The sequence below is a fragment of the Acartia tonsa genome, chromosome 9 (genome assembly GCF_053477335.1).
Source record: "Acartia tonsa isolate MP-2025a chromosome 9, ASM5347733v1, whole genome shotgun sequence".
Lineage (NCBI taxonomy): Eukaryota > Metazoa > Arthropoda > Copepoda > Calanoida > Acartiidae > Acartia > Acartia tonsa.
In genome coordinates, this window is record NC_137268.1 from 32,634,393 (window position 1) to 32,653,322 (window position 18,930).

General features: G+C 35.0%; 1 protein-coding gene across 1 annotated transcript; it reads left to right on the forward strand.

Annotated features, from left to right (window-relative positions):
• The first annotated feature begins 3,534 nt into the window (after positions 1 to 3,534).
• On the forward strand, positions 3,535 to 10,297 carry LOC145328799 (vitellogenin-like). The gene is made up of 5 exons (XM_080172670.1): positions 3,535 to 3,774; positions 4,114 to 4,230; positions 4,415 to 7,516; positions 7,615 to 7,843; positions 7,956 to 10,297. Exons 2-5 carry the CDS (start codon positions 4,120 to 4,122, stop codon positions 10,217 to 10,219), a joined length of 5,706 nt encoding a protein of 1,901 aa, XP_080028796.1. The 5' UTR covers positions 3,535 to 3,774; positions 4,114 to 4,119; the 3' UTR covers positions 10,220 to 10,297.
• The last annotated feature ends 8,633 nt before the right edge of the window (positions 10,298 to 18,930 follow it).

Genomic DNA, 18,930 nt, shown 5'->3' on the forward strand with positions numbered 1-18,930 from the left:
TAATGAAAATCTATACATGGAGTAATTTTGTTTATCATCAGTGGGGACATTAATATTTTTTTCTTGGACCTGTTGAGCATTGGAATCCCAAAGTATTAAAAAAATTGAGAATAAAGGGGGTATCTTTTCTTATTCCTAACCCTGTGGGGCTACATAGATCCCTATATAACCTAACTATAATGCTCTTATTGATTGTTATTTTGCAATTTACCCTCCCAGGACTGTAAAGGAGAACCATATCGGTTGAGCGGTTAGCGAGATTCTTTGGTACAGACAGACAAAGATCCTGTTAATTTTATATATGGATATGTATACATATGAAATGCAAATGTTTATTTCAAAGTTGTTTTAAAATTTTAACTAATTTGTCCCAATTAAAAAGATAAGTTATTTTAGATACAGATGTTGTTTCCAAGATTCTATTCATTTGATTTTTAGTAGCGAAGCTACACTATAATTCACGTTGTCTGTCTGTCCGTAACGCTATGGATAGATTCCTAGATTTTCACACATTCCTAATTAGCTTAGTTTCAAAAGAATATTATACATTTTTAAAAGGTTTCGTTATTTTTTCATTTAATTTTTTATGACATACTTTATAGATCATTTATTGCAGATGTCCATCCATAATTTTTCAGCTTCGCTTCTCATGGATGTTTTCATCCTTGTTATATTCTTGTCTAACAAGGATGAACTTTTACAAAGAAAAGAGATAAATAATGAGTTAAAAAATATGTTTAGAAATAATTTGAAAAATACAAATAAATTATAAGAACTTAAGCTAGAATTATATGTGTTGATTTTAATTGAATTTTTATTTTTTTTTAATTACAGGGTGCGCCTGGGACTTTTTTTAAATTGTAAACAAATGAACATAAAATCGTCAATTTTAAAGATTTTATTAAATTTTAAAAACTGGGGAGCAAATTAGGTATATGATTTTTAGATCATTGAATAAAATCGCCGCCAGCATCAATCACCGCCTCTACTCGCCTCCTCAACCGCCGGCAGGCCAAGGTCAGAACGTAACTGTCCAAGCTGGCGAAGTTCTCCTCGATACTGGCAATGAGGGAGGTCTTTATGGTATGGGTACGTCTATTGGTGCATGCTTCAAAGTAGCCCAAGGTCCAAAAGTCCATTGAATTAAGATCGGGCTGCTGGGAGGCCCCATTTCCTTAGGAATGTGAGCAACCGCAGGATCCAAATTCATCAAACTTTCAAGCTACCCTTTGACTAAAAGGTCATTACCTAAGCTTTTTATATTGGGGTCAAACGTCCTGATTGGTCAAGTAGTTTTGAGGCTATGGCCGTTTTAAAAAAGTCCCTAGATATGTGGCGCACCCTGTATATCTCTTTTAATAATTAAACTTGGAGGAATTTTATGTTTTTAAATTTGTGTGAAGTGACTATAATCTAGGGGCCCAGCAAATAATACCCTTCAGAAAAAAATCTGTAAGAAAAAATAACGAAAATGTCATTTATACTTTTACAGTAACTTTAAAAAAGGCAAGCTTTCCTATAATTAAGATCAATCCGTACGTCCGTCAGCCAGTAACTGATAGTTAATTCATGCATGTAGGAAGCATAACATCTCTATAATTATTACCAGAAAGTTTGTTAGTCCAATTAAAACATCCTGATTTTGTCTGATATAATAATCCTCTTAGTCTAATTTTTGGAATGTTGATTTCTAGGACAACAAGGTCCAAAGGCATAGCAACTCCATAACTAGTATTCTGTATTTAAGAAATTTGCAACAAATTTATGTTCACATTTGTTTAAACAAAAAAAAATTCTGACCCTCTACAATAACTATTGTTCTTCTTATTTAAGATCTTCGCTTTTATGCATGTTCTCATCTTTGTTTTATAAATTTTAAATGTTTAAGTTATATTTTTAGTAGCGAAGCTACTCTATAATTAACTATGTCCGTCCGTCAGTCAGTCCGTCCGTAACGCTATGAGGGAAATGGGATTTTCTCAGCTCCTATAAAAGATAGAATGCTGAAATTTTTTTACAACATTCCCATCATTAAGGAGCACAATTGACTATAAAACATCATTGGCGATCGGACCGCTTTTTAGCAGGATTTAGGCTATTTTTATATTTTTCACATTTTTCTCCATATTTTCAGTGTTTATTGTCCGATTTTTAAAATTTTTTCAGTTATAGATATCAAAATTAAATTTCCCATCGTTTAAAGAAATATCCATGAAGGCCAGACTGCCTTTTTAGCAGGTTTTAGGCTATTTTTATATTTTTCACAATTTTCTCCATACATTCAGTGTTTATGGCCTGATTTTCAAAAATTTTTCAATTATAGATATCAAAATTAAATTTCCCGTCTTTGAAAGAAAACAAACATGACGGCCAGACTGCCTTTTTAGCGGGTTTTAGGCTATTTTTATATTTTTCACATTTTTAGTAGCGAAGCTACTCTATAATTCACTTTGTCCGTAACGCTATGGGGGAAATTGGATTTACTCAGCTCCTATAAAAGATAGAATGCTGAAATTTTTTGACAACATTCCCATTATTAAGGAGCACAATTGACTATAAAACATCATTGGCGGTCGGACCGATTTTTAGCAGGTTTTAGGCTATTTTTATATTTTTCACATTTTTCTCCATATCTTCAGTGTTTATGGTCCGATTTTCAAAATTTTTTCAGTTACAGATATCAAAATTAAATTTCCCGTCGTTTAAAGATACAACCATGAAGGCCAGACTGCCTTTTTTTGCAGGTTTTAGGCTATTTTTTATATTTTTCACATGTTTCTCCATATCTTCGGTGTTTATGGTCCGATTTTCAAAATTTTTTCAGTTATAGATATCAAAATTAAATTTCCTGTCTTTTAAAGAAAACAACTATGACGGCCAGACTGCCTTTTAAGCAGGTTTTAGGCTGTTTTTTATATTTTTAACATTTTTCTCCATATCTTCAGTGTTTATAGTCCGATTTTTAATTTATTTTAGTTATAGATATCAAAATTAAATTTCCCGTCTTTTAAAGAAAAAAACCATGACGACCAGACTGCTTTTCTGGCAGGTTTTAGGCTATTTTTATATATTTAACACTTTTCTTCATATCTTCAGTGTATATGGTCCGATTTTCCAAATTTTTTAAGTTAAGGATTTAAAAATTAAATTTTTTTTCGTTTTAAGAAAACAACCATGGCGGCCAGACTGCCTTTTATCAGGTTTTTGGCTATTTTTATATGTTTTACATATTTCCCCATATCTTTGTTTATTTTGATCCAATTTTCAAACTTTTATGGGATATCAGTATCAAAATAATTTTTCCCATTGTTATGAGCATCTTTAATATAATTTACTTTGACCATCGTCATCATACAAAATAAAACAAGGTTTCATGTTTATTTTATCCAATAAATCTATTCTTGATTTTAGTAAAAACCTTTTAAATATACTTGTACGTATTCCCATCTACGATTTTTTGTGCTTCGCTACTTATGGATGTTGTCATCCTTGTTAAAGACTGCTTTAGAAGAATAAGCATTATCCAAAATGGTTTTGATTATAATGAATTTTTAAAAATCATATCATGTGAGATTAGAAAATATGTACAAAAACTTAATATATCCCATAACTTGATAAATTTGATAACAAAAAAAAAAAAAATGCCCATGTGTTTAAAGAATACACCAAAAAACTGCTTTTGTCAGCAAAATTTACAAAAATATTTGGGTATAAAAAGGGACACAAATTTTGAATAAGGCAGATCTAATCTCACCCTCTTTACAACTAGTAAAGGTAAGCAAATATCATTTACAAGGAATTTTGTCCTTAGGTAGCGCAGCATTTTTAAGCTAATAACAATAACATTTAAATACAATAGAATTAATATATCATATCTAAAGAAAAATATTCTTTTTGCACAAATCTTTAGATTTAAAACATTTATTTGTAAGATAAAAAATTTTATTTTTTTTTATTTTCGCCTTAACCTTCCCTTGATATTGCTTCAAGTGCCTTTTGATTCTTAAATATTCTTGAAGAAACTTAAAACATAAGTTACTGATATTAACCTTATTATCACTGATCTGTTTTCTAAAATTGTTTTGTATTGTGAAATTATAATTTGCTTTTAAGGTCAAGATGAGATCTCTGTCAGCCGCTCTCCTTTTTGTTGGCTGCGTAGTCGCTGGTTCCATCCAGCCCTACAGCTGGACCCCCAGCAAGGAATATACCTACAAATATTCTGCTCAGGTAATTCTAAGATGACAATTCAGTTCCCATATTTTCTGCTTATAAATGTAGCTCTGTTTAGGTTTCAATAATTGTACTTTGAAATGCTATAATTGCTTTTAATCCGAAAAATTACACTATCAACAAGTTTGAATTAAGGATATTGTGTGAGTAATAATGATTTTTAATACTTTGAATTATTAAGGTTCTTACTGGAATTCCTGAGTTGAACAACCAATACTCTGGTGTAAGACTTACCACTGAAGTCCGCATCCAACCCAAGCATGACAGCACCTGCACCCTGAAGTTTGAAAACCCCAAGTTTGTCAGCTACAATGATGAAGATATGGAACTTACCAAGGACTGGCAGCCTGAACAAAGACATGGCAAGGTTGAGGAGATCCCCAGCTCTCTGAAGACCTGGCTGGAGTCTTCCTTCACTGTCTTCCACAAGAAGGGCAAGGTTGAGAAGATCCAGACTGAGAATGGTGAACCTGAGTTCATTGTTAATATCAAGAAGGCTCTTGTTTCTCAGATTCAAACTGACCTTTCCAAGGCTTTTGAATCTGGCCGACTCCAACAAAACAACCAAGTCCAAAGAGGTCAAGAAGTTCCCCTTCCCACCTTTAAGGTCCAGGAAAACTCTATCCTTGGCACCTGTGAGACTATCTACTCTATCTTCAAGCTTCCTGAACATCTGAGTCAAGAGTTTGAAGAGGAAGAAAGACAAAGAAGAAGCAATGATTATGAGGTCAGAAGCTCTGAGGAAGAAGAGAAGCTGTGCGAAGGAAAGGAATATTATGAAATTCTGAAGTCTGATAATCTGGACAACTGCTCTGAGCGTCCTGTTTACCACAAGACCTATGGCATGTGGTCCAAGACCTCTGGATCTGGTGCCTCCATGCCCACCCAATCTTCTCTCACCAGAACCATTATCTGTGGATCTCTGGAAGACCATATCATCAGAAAGTCCTCCACTGAGAACAGAATCCTCATCAACACTGCTGGTGAACTTACCTCTGAGGAAAAGATCAATATTGCTTCCACCTCTACTCTTGTCCTTCTCTCTGTTGAATCAGTCAGATCTGAACTGTCTGGACCCTCCTCTCCCAAGGGATATGCTTCTCTGTCCTATGAATATCCTTCTGGTAGCTCCATCAGCTCTAAGTCTCTGAAGCAACAAGCCCAAGAACAACAACTGATTCAAGGCCAACAACAATCTCAACAGCAACAACAAGCCCAACAACAGCAACAGAGACACGCCCCTATCCCTGACCTGTCTTCTGCCCCCAGATCCTTCTACCCTAAGACCATGTCTGAGAGAGAACTCCAGGAGAAGGTTGTTGAACTTTTCTCCAAGATTATTGAAGAGTCTCAAAAGATGTCTGAAAGCTCTAAGACTGAAAAGGATGTTGCTGGTATGTCTGTTGAGGCTACCATGTCCCTTGGTGAGCTTAGCTTTGATGGTCTGAAGAAGGTTGAAGAGACCCTGAAGGAACAATATGGTGAGGAAAAGTGGGAATCTCTTATTGAGAAGACCTTCTTTGATCTTGTCTCTATGGCTGGAACCAACCCTTGTGTCAAGCTCGTTGTTGAGAAGATCAACTCTGGTGAGATCAGAAGTGAGCCTGTTGCCTGGTCTTGGATCATCTCCAACACCCTGAGACATACTAGAACTCCTACTGAAGAGCTTCTGAAAATGCTGGTCAGAACCCTGAAGTCTCAATCTGTTGAGCAGAGCAGAATCATCAGAGCTGCCTACTCCATGGGACTTACTGAGCTTATCCACAAGGCTTGCATCAATGAGAAGTCCTCTGAGAGAGAATTCCCCTACCATGTTTATGGAAAGATCTGCCATAAGGATATGGATGTCATCAAGTCTGAGCTTGTCTCTTACCTGAAGGAAAAACTTCAAGAATCCTCCAGATCTGACATGAACTCCATCCTTACCTGGGTTAATGCCCTTGGAAACCTTGGAACTGAAGAGACCACTGAGGAACTCCTGAAGGTCGTTGAAGGCAAGTACACCAAGAATGCTAACCCCAGAACCATGGCTATCTACCTTATGATCAGACCTGCCCAAGAGAACCCTGCTGTCTACAGACCTGTCTTCTCCTCCATTGTTGAGAACACTGCTGAATCCCCTGAAGTCAGAATGGCTGCCATCACTGCTTTGACTTACTGTAAGCCTTCAAGTGCTGATATGCAGAGACTTGCTCTCAGAACCTGGTATGAACCTTCCAGACAAGTTGCTTCTTACATCTATTCTACTCTGAAGACCCTGAAGAACCTGCCTGCTGCTGTTCCTGAATATGAATCTTTGAAGCAAAAGGCTGAGATTATCCTCTCTATTGCCAAGCCTGTCCATGAAGGCATTCAATACTCTAGAAATATGCATTTTGCCAAGTACATTGACTCTTTCAGATCTACCTTTGGAAACTCCCTGGTCTGGCAAGCTGATGAAGATTCTTTCCTACCTAAGTCTCTCTACCTGACTTCCCAAGTTAAGGGACTTGGTAGTAATTTTGATGGCCTTGAAGCCTATTTCTACATGCAAGGAACTCAGCAAGTTGTTGATAAACTGTTTGAGCTGTACTCTGAGCTGAAGACTCCTAAGTTCAACCCTTCTGTTGAAGAGACCAAGGAAGAAATCAGAGCTGAGATGGAAAAGCTTGGAATCCAAAATAAGCAATCTGAAAAGCCTGAAGCTCACCTTACCTTCAGAATGGCTGGTCTGCAAAAACTTTTCTCCCTGGATGAAGAGTTTGTTCAACAAGTTGTCAGAAAGATCTCCTCCAGCATGGTTCAGTCTGATCTGCAAAAGGGTTATGAGACTGAGTTCATGAAGATCTTTGATGTTATGGGAGAAGATCTTGCTCTTCCTACTGAGACTGGTCTGCCTGTCTTTGTCACCCTGAGATACCCTGCTGTCATCTATGGTAAGGCTACCATGAAGCTTTCTAAGTCCTCTTCTACTGAACCTAAGGCTGAGATTGAGGCTAAGGGAGCTCTTAACTTTAAGAGACAAGTCCATGCTCGTGTTGTTTCTCCAGTCACTGAAAAATTCTATGGTTCTGGAGTTGAAACTTCTGTCCATATGGGTTATCCAATTAATGCTGAACTTTCTCTTTCCAACAATCAAGTACATGTTTCTATCAAGAACTCTGAAGAGGAAGAATACAACAGAGAACAATCCTTCCTGGAATTTGATGTTCAACCCTACACTTCTACTGGTCACCTTTCCCAACACCATTCTACTAAGGTCTCTGATGTCAAGACTATCAAGACTGAGGAAGGAGAAATTAAGGTAAAGTTTCTAAACCTAAAGAAATTTAGAATTTAAAAAGTATTTTTATACATAAATCTTAATACACTGTAAAAACTGGATAATTTTTTTACATTCAGAGAAGCGTTGAAGTTGGCAAGCTCATTGGCCTTGACATTGAAGCTGAAATCAAGACTGAAGAAAGAGAAATTTCCTTGTTGAGATCTGTTGAGGACCTTAAGAAGGATATCTTCTCCATTCTGTCTGGTTCTCCCCTCCCTCTGACTTCTTCCAAGAGGACCTCTATTCAAGTCAAGTACAACCCCAGAACTTCTGAGATCAAGGAAACTGAATTCTATATCACCATTGGTAAGAACTAAGACATATTATTTTTTTAATTTTAAATCAATGTCTAGACCTGGATAGTTTTTCTGTTTTTCATTTTGTAATATTTCAATTAATATACACAAATTTTTCTAAGGTGCTGGTATGAAAAAGGAGAAGGAAGGTTCCTCTGAACTGTACCTTGTCAAGGAGTCTAAGGAACAAGAAATTGAGAAGATTTGCTCTGAGTATGAACCCAGAAGGAAGGAAGAATGTATCAGAGACATTGAGAGAGAGCTTGAAACTGTTGATTCTGAAGTTTCCAGAAAGTGCTCTGAGAAGAAGGTTAAGTCTCAACAGCAACAGCAACAACAACAACAAACCCAACAACAATCTCTGCAACAACAACAACAAGTTAGACAAACCCAACAACAGCAACAAACCCAACAACAACAGCAACAGCAACAAACCCAACAACAGCAACAACAACAACAACAAGGAAAGGAAGAGAAGGAATGCAAGTCTGAAAGACAACTTTGCAAGTCTGAGGAAAAGCGTTGTATCAGAAAGCTGGAATCTGAGGGTGCCTCTAGAAGATCTGCTGAAAAGGAGTGTGAAAAGAGACAAGAACAATGCGAGAAGAGACACGAGGTCAGGCAACAACTGAAAAAGGTTCTGAGAAAGATGGAACAAGGAAGTGCTATGGCTTCCACCTTTGGAGTTGTCCTGAGAGGCGAAGAAAAGACTGAAGAGAGAAGAATTGAAGGATCTATCCTTGTTGGTGAGAAGGCCAGAAAAGAAGGTAGACAAGGTCAAGAAACCACTGAAGTTGAACTGAAGATGCTTGTTGAAACTCCTCAGCTTAGAAAGCCCTTTGAGGTTGAAATTTCTGCCCAAGGCCACATCAGAAGACCTGAACAAAAGTGGGACCAAGAGGAAATCCTGAAGTCTGACATCACCTCCAGAATCACCATTGATGGTGAGTATGGATTCAGAGGAGAGGAATCCAAGACCATCAGAAGCTCCATTGTTGCTTACAGATCAGACAAAATGGCTCAATTTGTTTCTGAATCTATGGAATACAAGAAGTGCATTGAAGACAACAAAGAAAACCTGAGACTGACTGAATCTTGCAAGAGAGTTAACCATTTGGCTTCCTCCCTTGACAAGGTCCATGCCAAGCTCTCTCTTCCCAAGGAGATTGCTGAGCACAGACTTGTTGAGCTTGCTTCTGATGCCACTAAGCTTTACTTCCTTCCCTACTTGACCCAGAAGCACCTGGAGAGAGAACAGTCTGGATCTGAAGTTGAATATGAAATTGAGGCTGAAGTTGATGGACATGGCAAGTATCTTTCTGTCAGAGTTGAAGGTAATGGTGAAGAAGTTCATGCTAAGCAATTCCCCATCAGATTTGATACCAAGGAGCTCCTTCCCATCTGTACCAAGAAGACTCTTGTCCACAGAATTACCCAGAAACTTACTGGTTTCTCTATGCCTTCTTCCTGTGATGTAGAGCCAAGCTATGTCAAGACCTTTGATGGTAAGTACTACGATTATGCTGTCAACAACTGTGAACATATTGTCTTTGCTGAAGAGTCCACTAGACCCAGAGTTGTTGTTACCACCCACAACACCCAACAGAAGCAAATTGTCAAGCTGATTGTTGATGGTGAGAAGTATGAAATTGAGATCCCCAAGCAGACCAGACACTCTCGTGGAGCTAAGGCTGCTATCAAGATCAATGGTGAAGAGAAGGAAGAGAAGTCTCTGCAAGAGGAGCAAGAGAAGGAAATTAAGGAAACTTATGTTACCAAGTTTGAGGATGGAGTTTACTCTATCTACTCTGTCAAGTATGGTGTTGAGGTTCTTGCTGATGGTGAAAGAATGAAGGTTAAGACCAACCATCTGGTCTTCAGAAACAAGGCCACTGGTCTCTGTGGTGACCTCAATGGTGAAAAGAGCTCTGAGCTGAAGACTGGCAGACAATGTGTCCTGTCTGAGTCCAGACTGACTGGATTTAGATTCATGCTTGAGGATGGCAAGTGCCAAGGTGTCCCCCAAAAGGAGGAATCCCAAATCACCAAGGAAGAGCGCAGATGTGTTAAAGAAGAGATGGAGCCCACTAAGGTTTATGAATACTTTGGCAAGCACCTGACCCAACAACAAAGACAATCTTCTGTTGAACACATGCATATGGTTGAAGCCTACGGCAACAAGATCTGTTTCTCCAAAGAAATGATCAGAGTTTGCCAAAATGCCTACCCCAAGGAGGTTAAGGGTGAACAGGTTGAGTTTGTCTGCATGACTGGTCCTGAGGCTAGAGTTATGGAGAGACGTGTTCTTGCTGGTGACAGATGCCAAGAACTTAACAACCTTCCCACTGAATTCTCCCAAACCGTCTATGTTCCCACTCACTGTTAATTTGTGAGCCTATTTAAAACTTTTATAACTTTTAGATTTATGATTTGGATTTGATTACTACTTAATAAATTTTTAAAAATTATTTTGTTCTTTAGTTATTTAGTAATTTTTATCCTAAATTTTAAATTTATAACTAGGCCAACTTTGGCTCTTGGTTCATCTTAAAACTATTTGATTTGCACCTAGCCTCAAGGGGAGGGCGAGGAATATCTGTAGCTCCCAGGTATTTTAAGGCATTCCTAGAAATTCCAACCTAATAGGACCAGCAGTTTTTTTTAGATATTTAGCTGTAGACAAAAAAAATTAATACTTTATATTATAGAATACTAGCGGCTTTGCTTTGTCCCAAGAGGTGATAAAAAAATTAAGGCGAAATTCGTTAAAGGACCAAGAAAATTTTCTACAAAACATAAAGGACCAAGGAAATCTTCAACAAAAAAAAAAAAATAAATAAATAAATAAAATGGTGGGGGATTTTTTTGTTTTTGGGGGTGTCCCAACTCCCAAGAAAATAGCTTAAAACCACCACAGGACCAGTAGGTATATACCCTGAAGAGTAGAATCCGATCGGTTCAGTGGTTACCGAGATCTTAAGCTTCAAACGGACAGACGGACGGACAGACATCATTCTACTTTGTATTATAGATAGGAAAATATTTCTAAGAAGGTAGTATCTAGAGCATTGGAACATGCTTCAAATTTTAACGCCCCTTCCACTCCTACTATCTTATTTCCTATTAGAGCGAGAGGGTTGAGAGTTTTTTTTGTCCCGTTTTTGATATTTCTGGTAGCAAAGTTACTCTAAATTTCCAAATGCCGTCTGTTAAAGACGAAGTGGCGGAAACGTATAAAAGATAGAAGGCTGAAACTGTTTGACAACATTCCCATCACTATGAAGCATAATCAACTATGAAAAGGCTGCTATGACTGCCTTTTTGCGTATTTTTATATTTTTTACATTTTACCCATATCGATGGTGTTTCTGTGCCAATTTTCAAACATTTTATAGATAAGGATATAAAAATTAAATTTCTCGCCTTTTTAAGAAAACATCCATGGCGGTCAGACTGTCTTTTAGCAGGTTTTTGGCTATTTTATTTATTTTTCCCAACACAATTGGAGTTTCAGATCCATCGCAGTGAAACTGCCTGTAATAGCAGATTATCAGCTGTTATATGTATATATATACAAGTGACTTCGCCCCTAGCCTCTAGGGGCTTCGCCCCATGAGGTAATGGAAAGTCAACCCTCCAGAATAATTCTATAGTTTTATTTTCAAAAAGTTATTCTTTGCCGAATTACTCTTTGGTAAAATTAAACCCAGGTTGTGCGCCGTATGCACAAAAATTTTAATTCGTAAAAATTAAACCCAGGTTGTTCACCGTATATCTCGTACGGGGTGAGCATAAGCGAGTACCCCGTATGCGGCGCAAGCTCCGATAGTCCCACTGATTGGACCACATATACACAAAAATTGAAAACTCTCCTCTGTAAATTTTATTTACCTAATACCTATAATTGCAACAACTTTTTAAAGATGTCAATTTTTAAAAGTTACAAAAAGCCCAAATTTTTTTTTTTTTTTTTTTTTTTGGGGGGGGGGGTTCATGGGGGCTTCCCCCATGGTGCAGTGGGGTTACCCACACCCAAATACTGGTTTTTGTTTACAAAAATAAAAATTTAGAAATGGGGATTGTTTTATTTTTAGAGGAGTTGGTGTTACCCACCCTCCTTGAAAATAGCCTAAAACCACCAGAGGACCAGTAGGTATATTCCCAGAAGAATAGAGCCCAATTTGTTCAGCAGTTACTGAGATTTTACAAAAAATGTAAAAAAACATTTTTTGGGGGGGTGGTTTTTTAGTTTTTGGGGTGTCCCACCCCCCAGGAAAATAGCTTAAAACCATCACAGGACCAGTAGGTATAATTCCTGAAGAGTAGAGCTCAATCGGTACAGCGGTTACTGAGATCTTAAGCTTCAGACGGACAGACAGACGGATAGACATCAAGCTACTTTGTATTATAGATATATATATATATTTTGTAATATCCTCTTAGAAATATTTTTTCAATTTTGAAAATTTTTATATCCCCCCACCCCGACAAAACTATCTACTCTGGCCGTGGCACTCAGCACCCTTGCCTGTGTAGCCGCAGGCAGCGCTCGGCTCCCTAGCCTAAAACCTAATCTAACCTAAAATAGTTGTTCTGTCGGCGGGGGGGGGGGGGACGCCTACACTCACAGACAAACTTTTTGGGTACCTATATAAAATAAGTCCCCAAGGCAATAGAAATTCCGAGATAGCATTTAAATTTTTTGAATTGGTGAAAGAATCGAACACTAGAAGCATATTTTTTCAATAGTTTTAGACCGACAAGCACTGATAATTATAGGGTAGCTTTGCTTCATAAAAAATAATATGGACAATGATAATGTATTTATTTTCAACTTAATTCATTAATGATAGTGGCGTTTATATGACATAACATAATATTTTATTAGCATTAAGCATTTTACATAAAAAAAAATTTTCTTGCCTTAAAAATTCTTTAGATAATATCCTAATGGATGTTCATTCAATTCCGCAGATTATTAATGGATATAGAATATACGTGGATTAATTGTCATTAATTTGGGTTTCTAACAAAGACCTCACTTATTGGTCAGTTCATATTGTATGAGGTGATGGGGTAAAGGGTGGTGGATTGTTATTTTAGCCAGCTACAAGTTTTAACTTATTAGAGTACATGATAATCTGGTGTAAGGTCTACGTAATAATAATATAGTAGATCGATTCAACAGGTGTAACTTCATTACCACCAGCCCATATTTTTTTTAGCTAAATATAAATTTTAGCGAATATGAAAAACCACGCTGATGTGATAATAAGCGGAAGTGAATAAACACTAATTCGAGTATAGCTTCGAAATCGATTAATATCCGGTGGATTGAAACCGGTTCTCATCCATACTGAAAAATTAGGTACAGCATTGTATTATATACAGTTTTCTACAAATATAAAAATTTACACTCATAAGATTAAAGCCAGATTTTTAGCCTTCAGGATCTCGAGGCTAATAAAACAGGTTCTAATCTTATCATTGTACATTTTTATATCCGGGGAAAACTATTTTTATAAGATGCGATAAATAACTATTACTTATTACTTGATAAGGCTTAAATCTGCTTAAAATCCATAGGTTAAGAACCAGTTCAATGCCTTGCTTTAAAAATTAAGGATGGACAATTATAAACTATTCAAATCATATAATTTATGTTCAAAAATAATTTTCTGTAAATATTTAACCACAATCCTGCCTAACCTAAGTCTAAAGTAATTAACAATGATTACCACTAAGTACTAAAACTAGACATAAGAAATTACATAATAATAACATAACTTGACATAATTACATAATAACTGTTGAAGATCAAACATAATAACTGATTGGTTAATCATAAGGTACGATAACATATCAAGGGTTGCCACAAAATAGCAAGAATTTTTTTATGTTAGATAATAATTTGTGCAATTTTATGTTAGGTTGTTATGTTCAGACATAAAAAATACTTGTCATTTAAAGGCAACGTTTAAGATAAGAGTCATAAGTGTACATAAAATATAGTCATATTTCTATTTATTTAAAAGAGTATTAAATAAAAAGTTTCTTAGTCTCACTTGAACAAAAAAGGAGTATTTGAAATTTGATTTTAAATTAAAAGCGAATTAATCTCAATTTAAGTTATAAAAAATTTACTTTTTGTTGATGAAATTTTCAAAAAATCTATACTAAGAATTTTTTTTTAAATCCACGAAGACTAAATAAAAATAGTTAGTTGATATGACTCAAATATGCATCCTATCTAGGTATCTATTATTAATCTCACCAATTACAAACTAAATAACTATTTATACATAGTATATATACATAAAACTACATACATGGTAAATATCATAATATTGATATAATATCAGAATAAGATTTGGCATGGTAGAAAGCACCTTGTTAATCTGGATTCTATAAAGCTGAAGAGGAACTAACATTTTTTCTCTCTTTTTACTTGCTACTAGAGGTATCGCTTCTAGTATTAGAAGGGGGTAAGAAAGGGCAGAAAAATAGCGTTAATCCTTCCCAGGACCAATGTGAAGCGTCCCTTTAATGGAGAACTCAATAGGATCAGTAGTTGTCGAAATCTTAAGCTACTGACAAAAAAACCTTACTACTTTATGTAATTGAATAACGGATAAATATTTTTTTAAGGGAAAAATATCTTAGCAAGAAAAAGGGCAATATGGATTTTACGGGATCACACATAAATCCTGTTGCGGTCACCTCTAACTTTTACATCCAGAAGAACATAGTGAATACAAAAATAGTTTAATATTGATATTATTGACTCATAATAAGCATAATATTATTGATACTAAAATCCGCACTAAAGCAGATTATTTATGAAAAGATTATTGAAAATTTATTATGATATTAGTGAATAATATTTTATTTTGGTTTAAACTTAATTTGTTAGTAAATTCTATCCTAAAAATAACTAAATGACTAAAATCTAAAAGTTTCAAACTAAAGCTAAGTAGATAAATATGAACTAAAATCTAAAATAAATCATTAAGGTAATTAAAATGCTGGTTAAAATTTGGACGCTTTTTTTAGAATTAAAACCATAAAATGTATAGTAGGGTGGGTCGATTTTGGACATTTTTTTTCTGAGACCAAAGAGGGGATCTGCACTCAATTTATATAGATATAATACACCTCTGGATGATATAAAATTTATCCTAAGTCTTAAAACCGCTGACGACCAGACATTCAATTGTATAGCTATTTGTAAATGGGAGTCAAAAACTTATTGAATCAGAACTATGGCTTCATGGTGCTCCCTGGAAATGCCTTGAGAAGCTGAGTCAGGAACTTTTGTCCGTTTCAAAAAATCTGGTTCCTAGCCTGAGAAAATCTAAAAAACCTCTACAAATTGGACAATTCTCAATAAACCTTAAAAATTTTTGGTTTTTTAGTGATTTCTAAGGCTAGGAACGAGATATTTTGTAACGGACAAAAGTTCCTGATTCAGCTCCTCAAGCCCTTTCCAGGGAGCACCATGAAGCCATAGTTCTGATTCAAAAAAAATTTTGAATGTCGTCTTTGCATACCAATAAGTATTGAATTATATTTTTAAGTGGTCGTGTTCTAAAACTCAATTTTTTAAAATTCTTTTTCGGTCAGAAATGTTTTTAAGGTTAATTTTATCTGTTGCATATCCCCGCTTTGTCTAATTCCGATATGAACCCACCCTAATGTATAGGTATTATAAACTAAATAGAAACGACAGAATTTTCAAAAATATGATTTTCTAAAAAGAAAATTAATATTTTCATCTACCTAACTATAAATCATAAATACTTTATTTTAAGGTACCATATTAAAAATTTTCTTATGTTATTATGTTAGTAAAAAGCAAAATGGCATTAAGTAAAAGTTATCTTCTAAACATGTTTAGTTTTCCAAAAGCCTGCATGTTATGTCTAATATGTACATATGTTGTTTTTATAAATTCATTTAAGGTTTAAGTATCTCACTTTTAAATCAATTTACACAGTTTTTTTTACACGAATCCACTCTACACAACCTAACTTAGTTTGTCAGAAGATTATTTCTGTAGGTATATCAGGATTTTTGTGCTCTTTAAAATTAAATTATCATTTGTAGGTATACATATAACTTAGCTATTTTTCAAAGAAATAATAAGTTTATTTTATCAATATAAGGATAGGTAAATTGAAGACAAATAAATCTCCTCCCCCATAATTTACAAGTTACACAACATACAATTTTGTACTTTCTTAATTGGGGTTGTAGTTAATTTTTCTGCTATTCACCTTTACATTTTTACCTAAAAATAATAAATAAAATAGGTATTATTTCTTTGATTAAAATAACTTTTTAAAATCTTTTTCTTTTGGTTATTTCTCACAGTTTTGTATATTTATAATCACATACTCGGCTCTGCTGTTGTTAGGCCTGTTGTTCTTGTGGCTGTGGTGATTGTAGTTGTTGTTGTTGTGGTGGTTGAAAAGAAGTTGTGGGCCTTGACTCTTCATGGTCAAGCTGCTGCGGGCTTTCTAAAAAACGACTGGGATGTAAAGGGATAAGACAATGGCCAATAAATTGATGATTCACAACATTACCCCATCTGTAGATTAAAATTAGTGGTTGAAAAGTTTGGACACTCACTAAATCAATGGACCAACCAATCAAAATTAAATAAGAGTGCCTAAGGTTGTTAAGTCAACGAATAAGACTTTGGGAACAAGAAAAACAAAGAGCCTAATGTCTTCTCCATCAATGAAAAAAAAACATTAATAAAAGTAGGCAGCTAAGTTTAATAATATATTTTTGAAGCTTTACCTCAAAGTACCTAGTGTGCAGAACCCCCCCCCCCCCCAAACATTCTAATTGTTGAAATAAATATGAATATATTGTACCTGTTTCAGTTTCCATTACCCGCAACCTCTTTCTCCTCTGCTATCGACGTTTTTTTCGATCCTAAAATCAATTTAATCAGTAATGCGAAAAATTTGTAAAATCTACGAAAATTACCTAGATAATTTCATACAAATGTTTTTATCTAGAAAGTCATTAAGCAGAGTTAAAATTATTGCAAATATTTTTTGAATTGTGAAACAAAATAAACACGAAAATTAATTAGTATGTAGTGGTATGGGGGAGGGGGTGCCAGGTCAATTTTAAAATGATTGCCGCAATATCAAAGTTAAAAGATACAGAACAAACGAAAAAAAGTAGCTATGTTACAAAAAAAAATTATGTGCTTTTCCTTAAAGTGCCTGGAGAGAAACACCCCACACCCACCTATTTTTTAAATAAATAAAATTTTAATGAAGATGGAGGGTATTTTCTATCCTTAACCTCAACAGGAGACTCTAACCTTTCGTGGCACCCAAGAAAACCTAACATAAAATATTTTATAGGTAATAAATACTATATAATAATACAAACCTCAGATTTAAGGATGAGGGGGTGGATTTGTAGGGGCTGAGATGTGGGCGGGGCAAGATTCAATTGTGGGGAGGGGAGGAGGAGCGCGGAACGCGCCCTCAACACGCGGACAGTCTGGGTTATCTGCTGGGCACGTCCTCCCACGATTCCGTGATCCTTAAAAATTATAAATTTAAAAAACTTGAATGAACAAACAAGGACGTCAATTAGTATCTGTAGCGTGGCTCAAAAATGTAAGAAATTTCCTAAAATTAAATAAAAAACAGATAACCGTCTAAAACATATCAAAAGGGGTGCAGTGTTAAAAAAAACAGTCCCTCACAATAAAAACCATCTTAATTTGTAAAAGAATATACACAGTCCTGGTGGAGCAAAATTCTCCACAAGGGCTAGGTCACGAAATGTGGTGCTCTAGAGGGGTGAGAAGATGCACAATTCATTATTGTTTTCTTATTCTCATTGTTTGAGCAAGAATTAATTTAACAAAAACCAAAATTTGAACTAAAATTGTTTGGTTTATTATAACATTGTGAGCGATTGTTTTTTAAATAGTAAATATGGACGGAAAGAGCAAATGCTCTTATTACAACAGAGTGAATTATAGAGTCACTTCAGTGCTTTAACTAAGACACAAGAAACAATTAAATATACCTATTTATACCTTAAATAAGGTATAATTTACAGGGTGGCCACAGACCTTTTTTCAAAATAGCATAAAATAGTATGCAAAAAAAAAGTAAATAGTATGCAATAGTATGTAAAATTTTTTAAAAATAGTATGCAAATTTTTTAAAAATAGTATGAAATAGTATGCATTTTAAACAAAATAGTATGAAATAGCAAGCATTTAAAACACTATAGGGCCTTAAAATGTTGGTTAGCTATCAATAATTTGAAATGTCCGTCTGTCTTAGTTTGGGGGAAACGTGATTCTCTCGGCTCCTATAAAAGATAAAAGGCTGAAATTTTTAGACAACATTCCCATTATTAAGGAGCACAATTAACTATAAAACATCAATGGTGGTAGGACCGCTTTTTAGCAGGTTTTAGGCTATTTTTGTATTTTTCACATTTTCTCCATATCTTTGGTGTTTATGGTCCGATTTCCAAATTTTTTAGTTATAGTATCAAAATTAAATTTCCTGTCGTTTCAAGAAAACAACTATGACGGTCAGACTGCCTTTAAGCAGGTTTTAGGCTATTTTTGTATTTTTCACATTTTTCTCCATACCTTTGGTGTTTATGGCCCGATTTCCGAAGTTTTTCAGTTATATATATCAAAATTAAATTTCCTGTCGTTTCAAGAAAACATCAATAGCGGTTTTTGCCTTTTTGCAGGTTTTTGGCTATTTTTATATTTTTCACATTTTTCCTCCTATCTTTGGTGTTTATGGTCCGTTTTTAAAAATTTTTGTAGTTAAATATATCAAAATTAAATTTCCCGTTGGTTTAAGCATCCAGTGTGTAATTTACTTTGACCGTCAGTCTGTTAGTCATAGTACTGAAATATAAATATTAAGAAATTAAAAACAAATGTTGAAAAGGTTTCGTGATTTTTTCCTAATATACATCTAACATGCTTTAAACAACTAATATCTAAATTCTTATTTATTTGTTTGTGCTTCGCTACTTATGGATGTTGTCATCCTTGTTGTTCATATATAGGACAATCCGGTCCAGAAG

Bases quoted from the DNA above. Each gene is read 5' to 3' on its own strand.
- LOC145328799 (XM_080172670.1), top strand. From the start codon at position 4,120: ATGAGATCTCTGTCAGCCGCTCTCCTTTTTGTTGGCTGCGTAGTCGCT. The intron at 4,231-4,414 runs GTAATTCTAAGA...TGAATTATTAAG, and splicing joins CCTACAAATATTCTGCTCAG to GTTCTTACTGGAATTCCTGA. The intron at 7,844-7,955 runs GTAAGAACTAAG...AATTTTTCTAAG, and splicing joins TGAATTCTATATCACCATTG to GTGCTGGTATGAAAAAGGAG.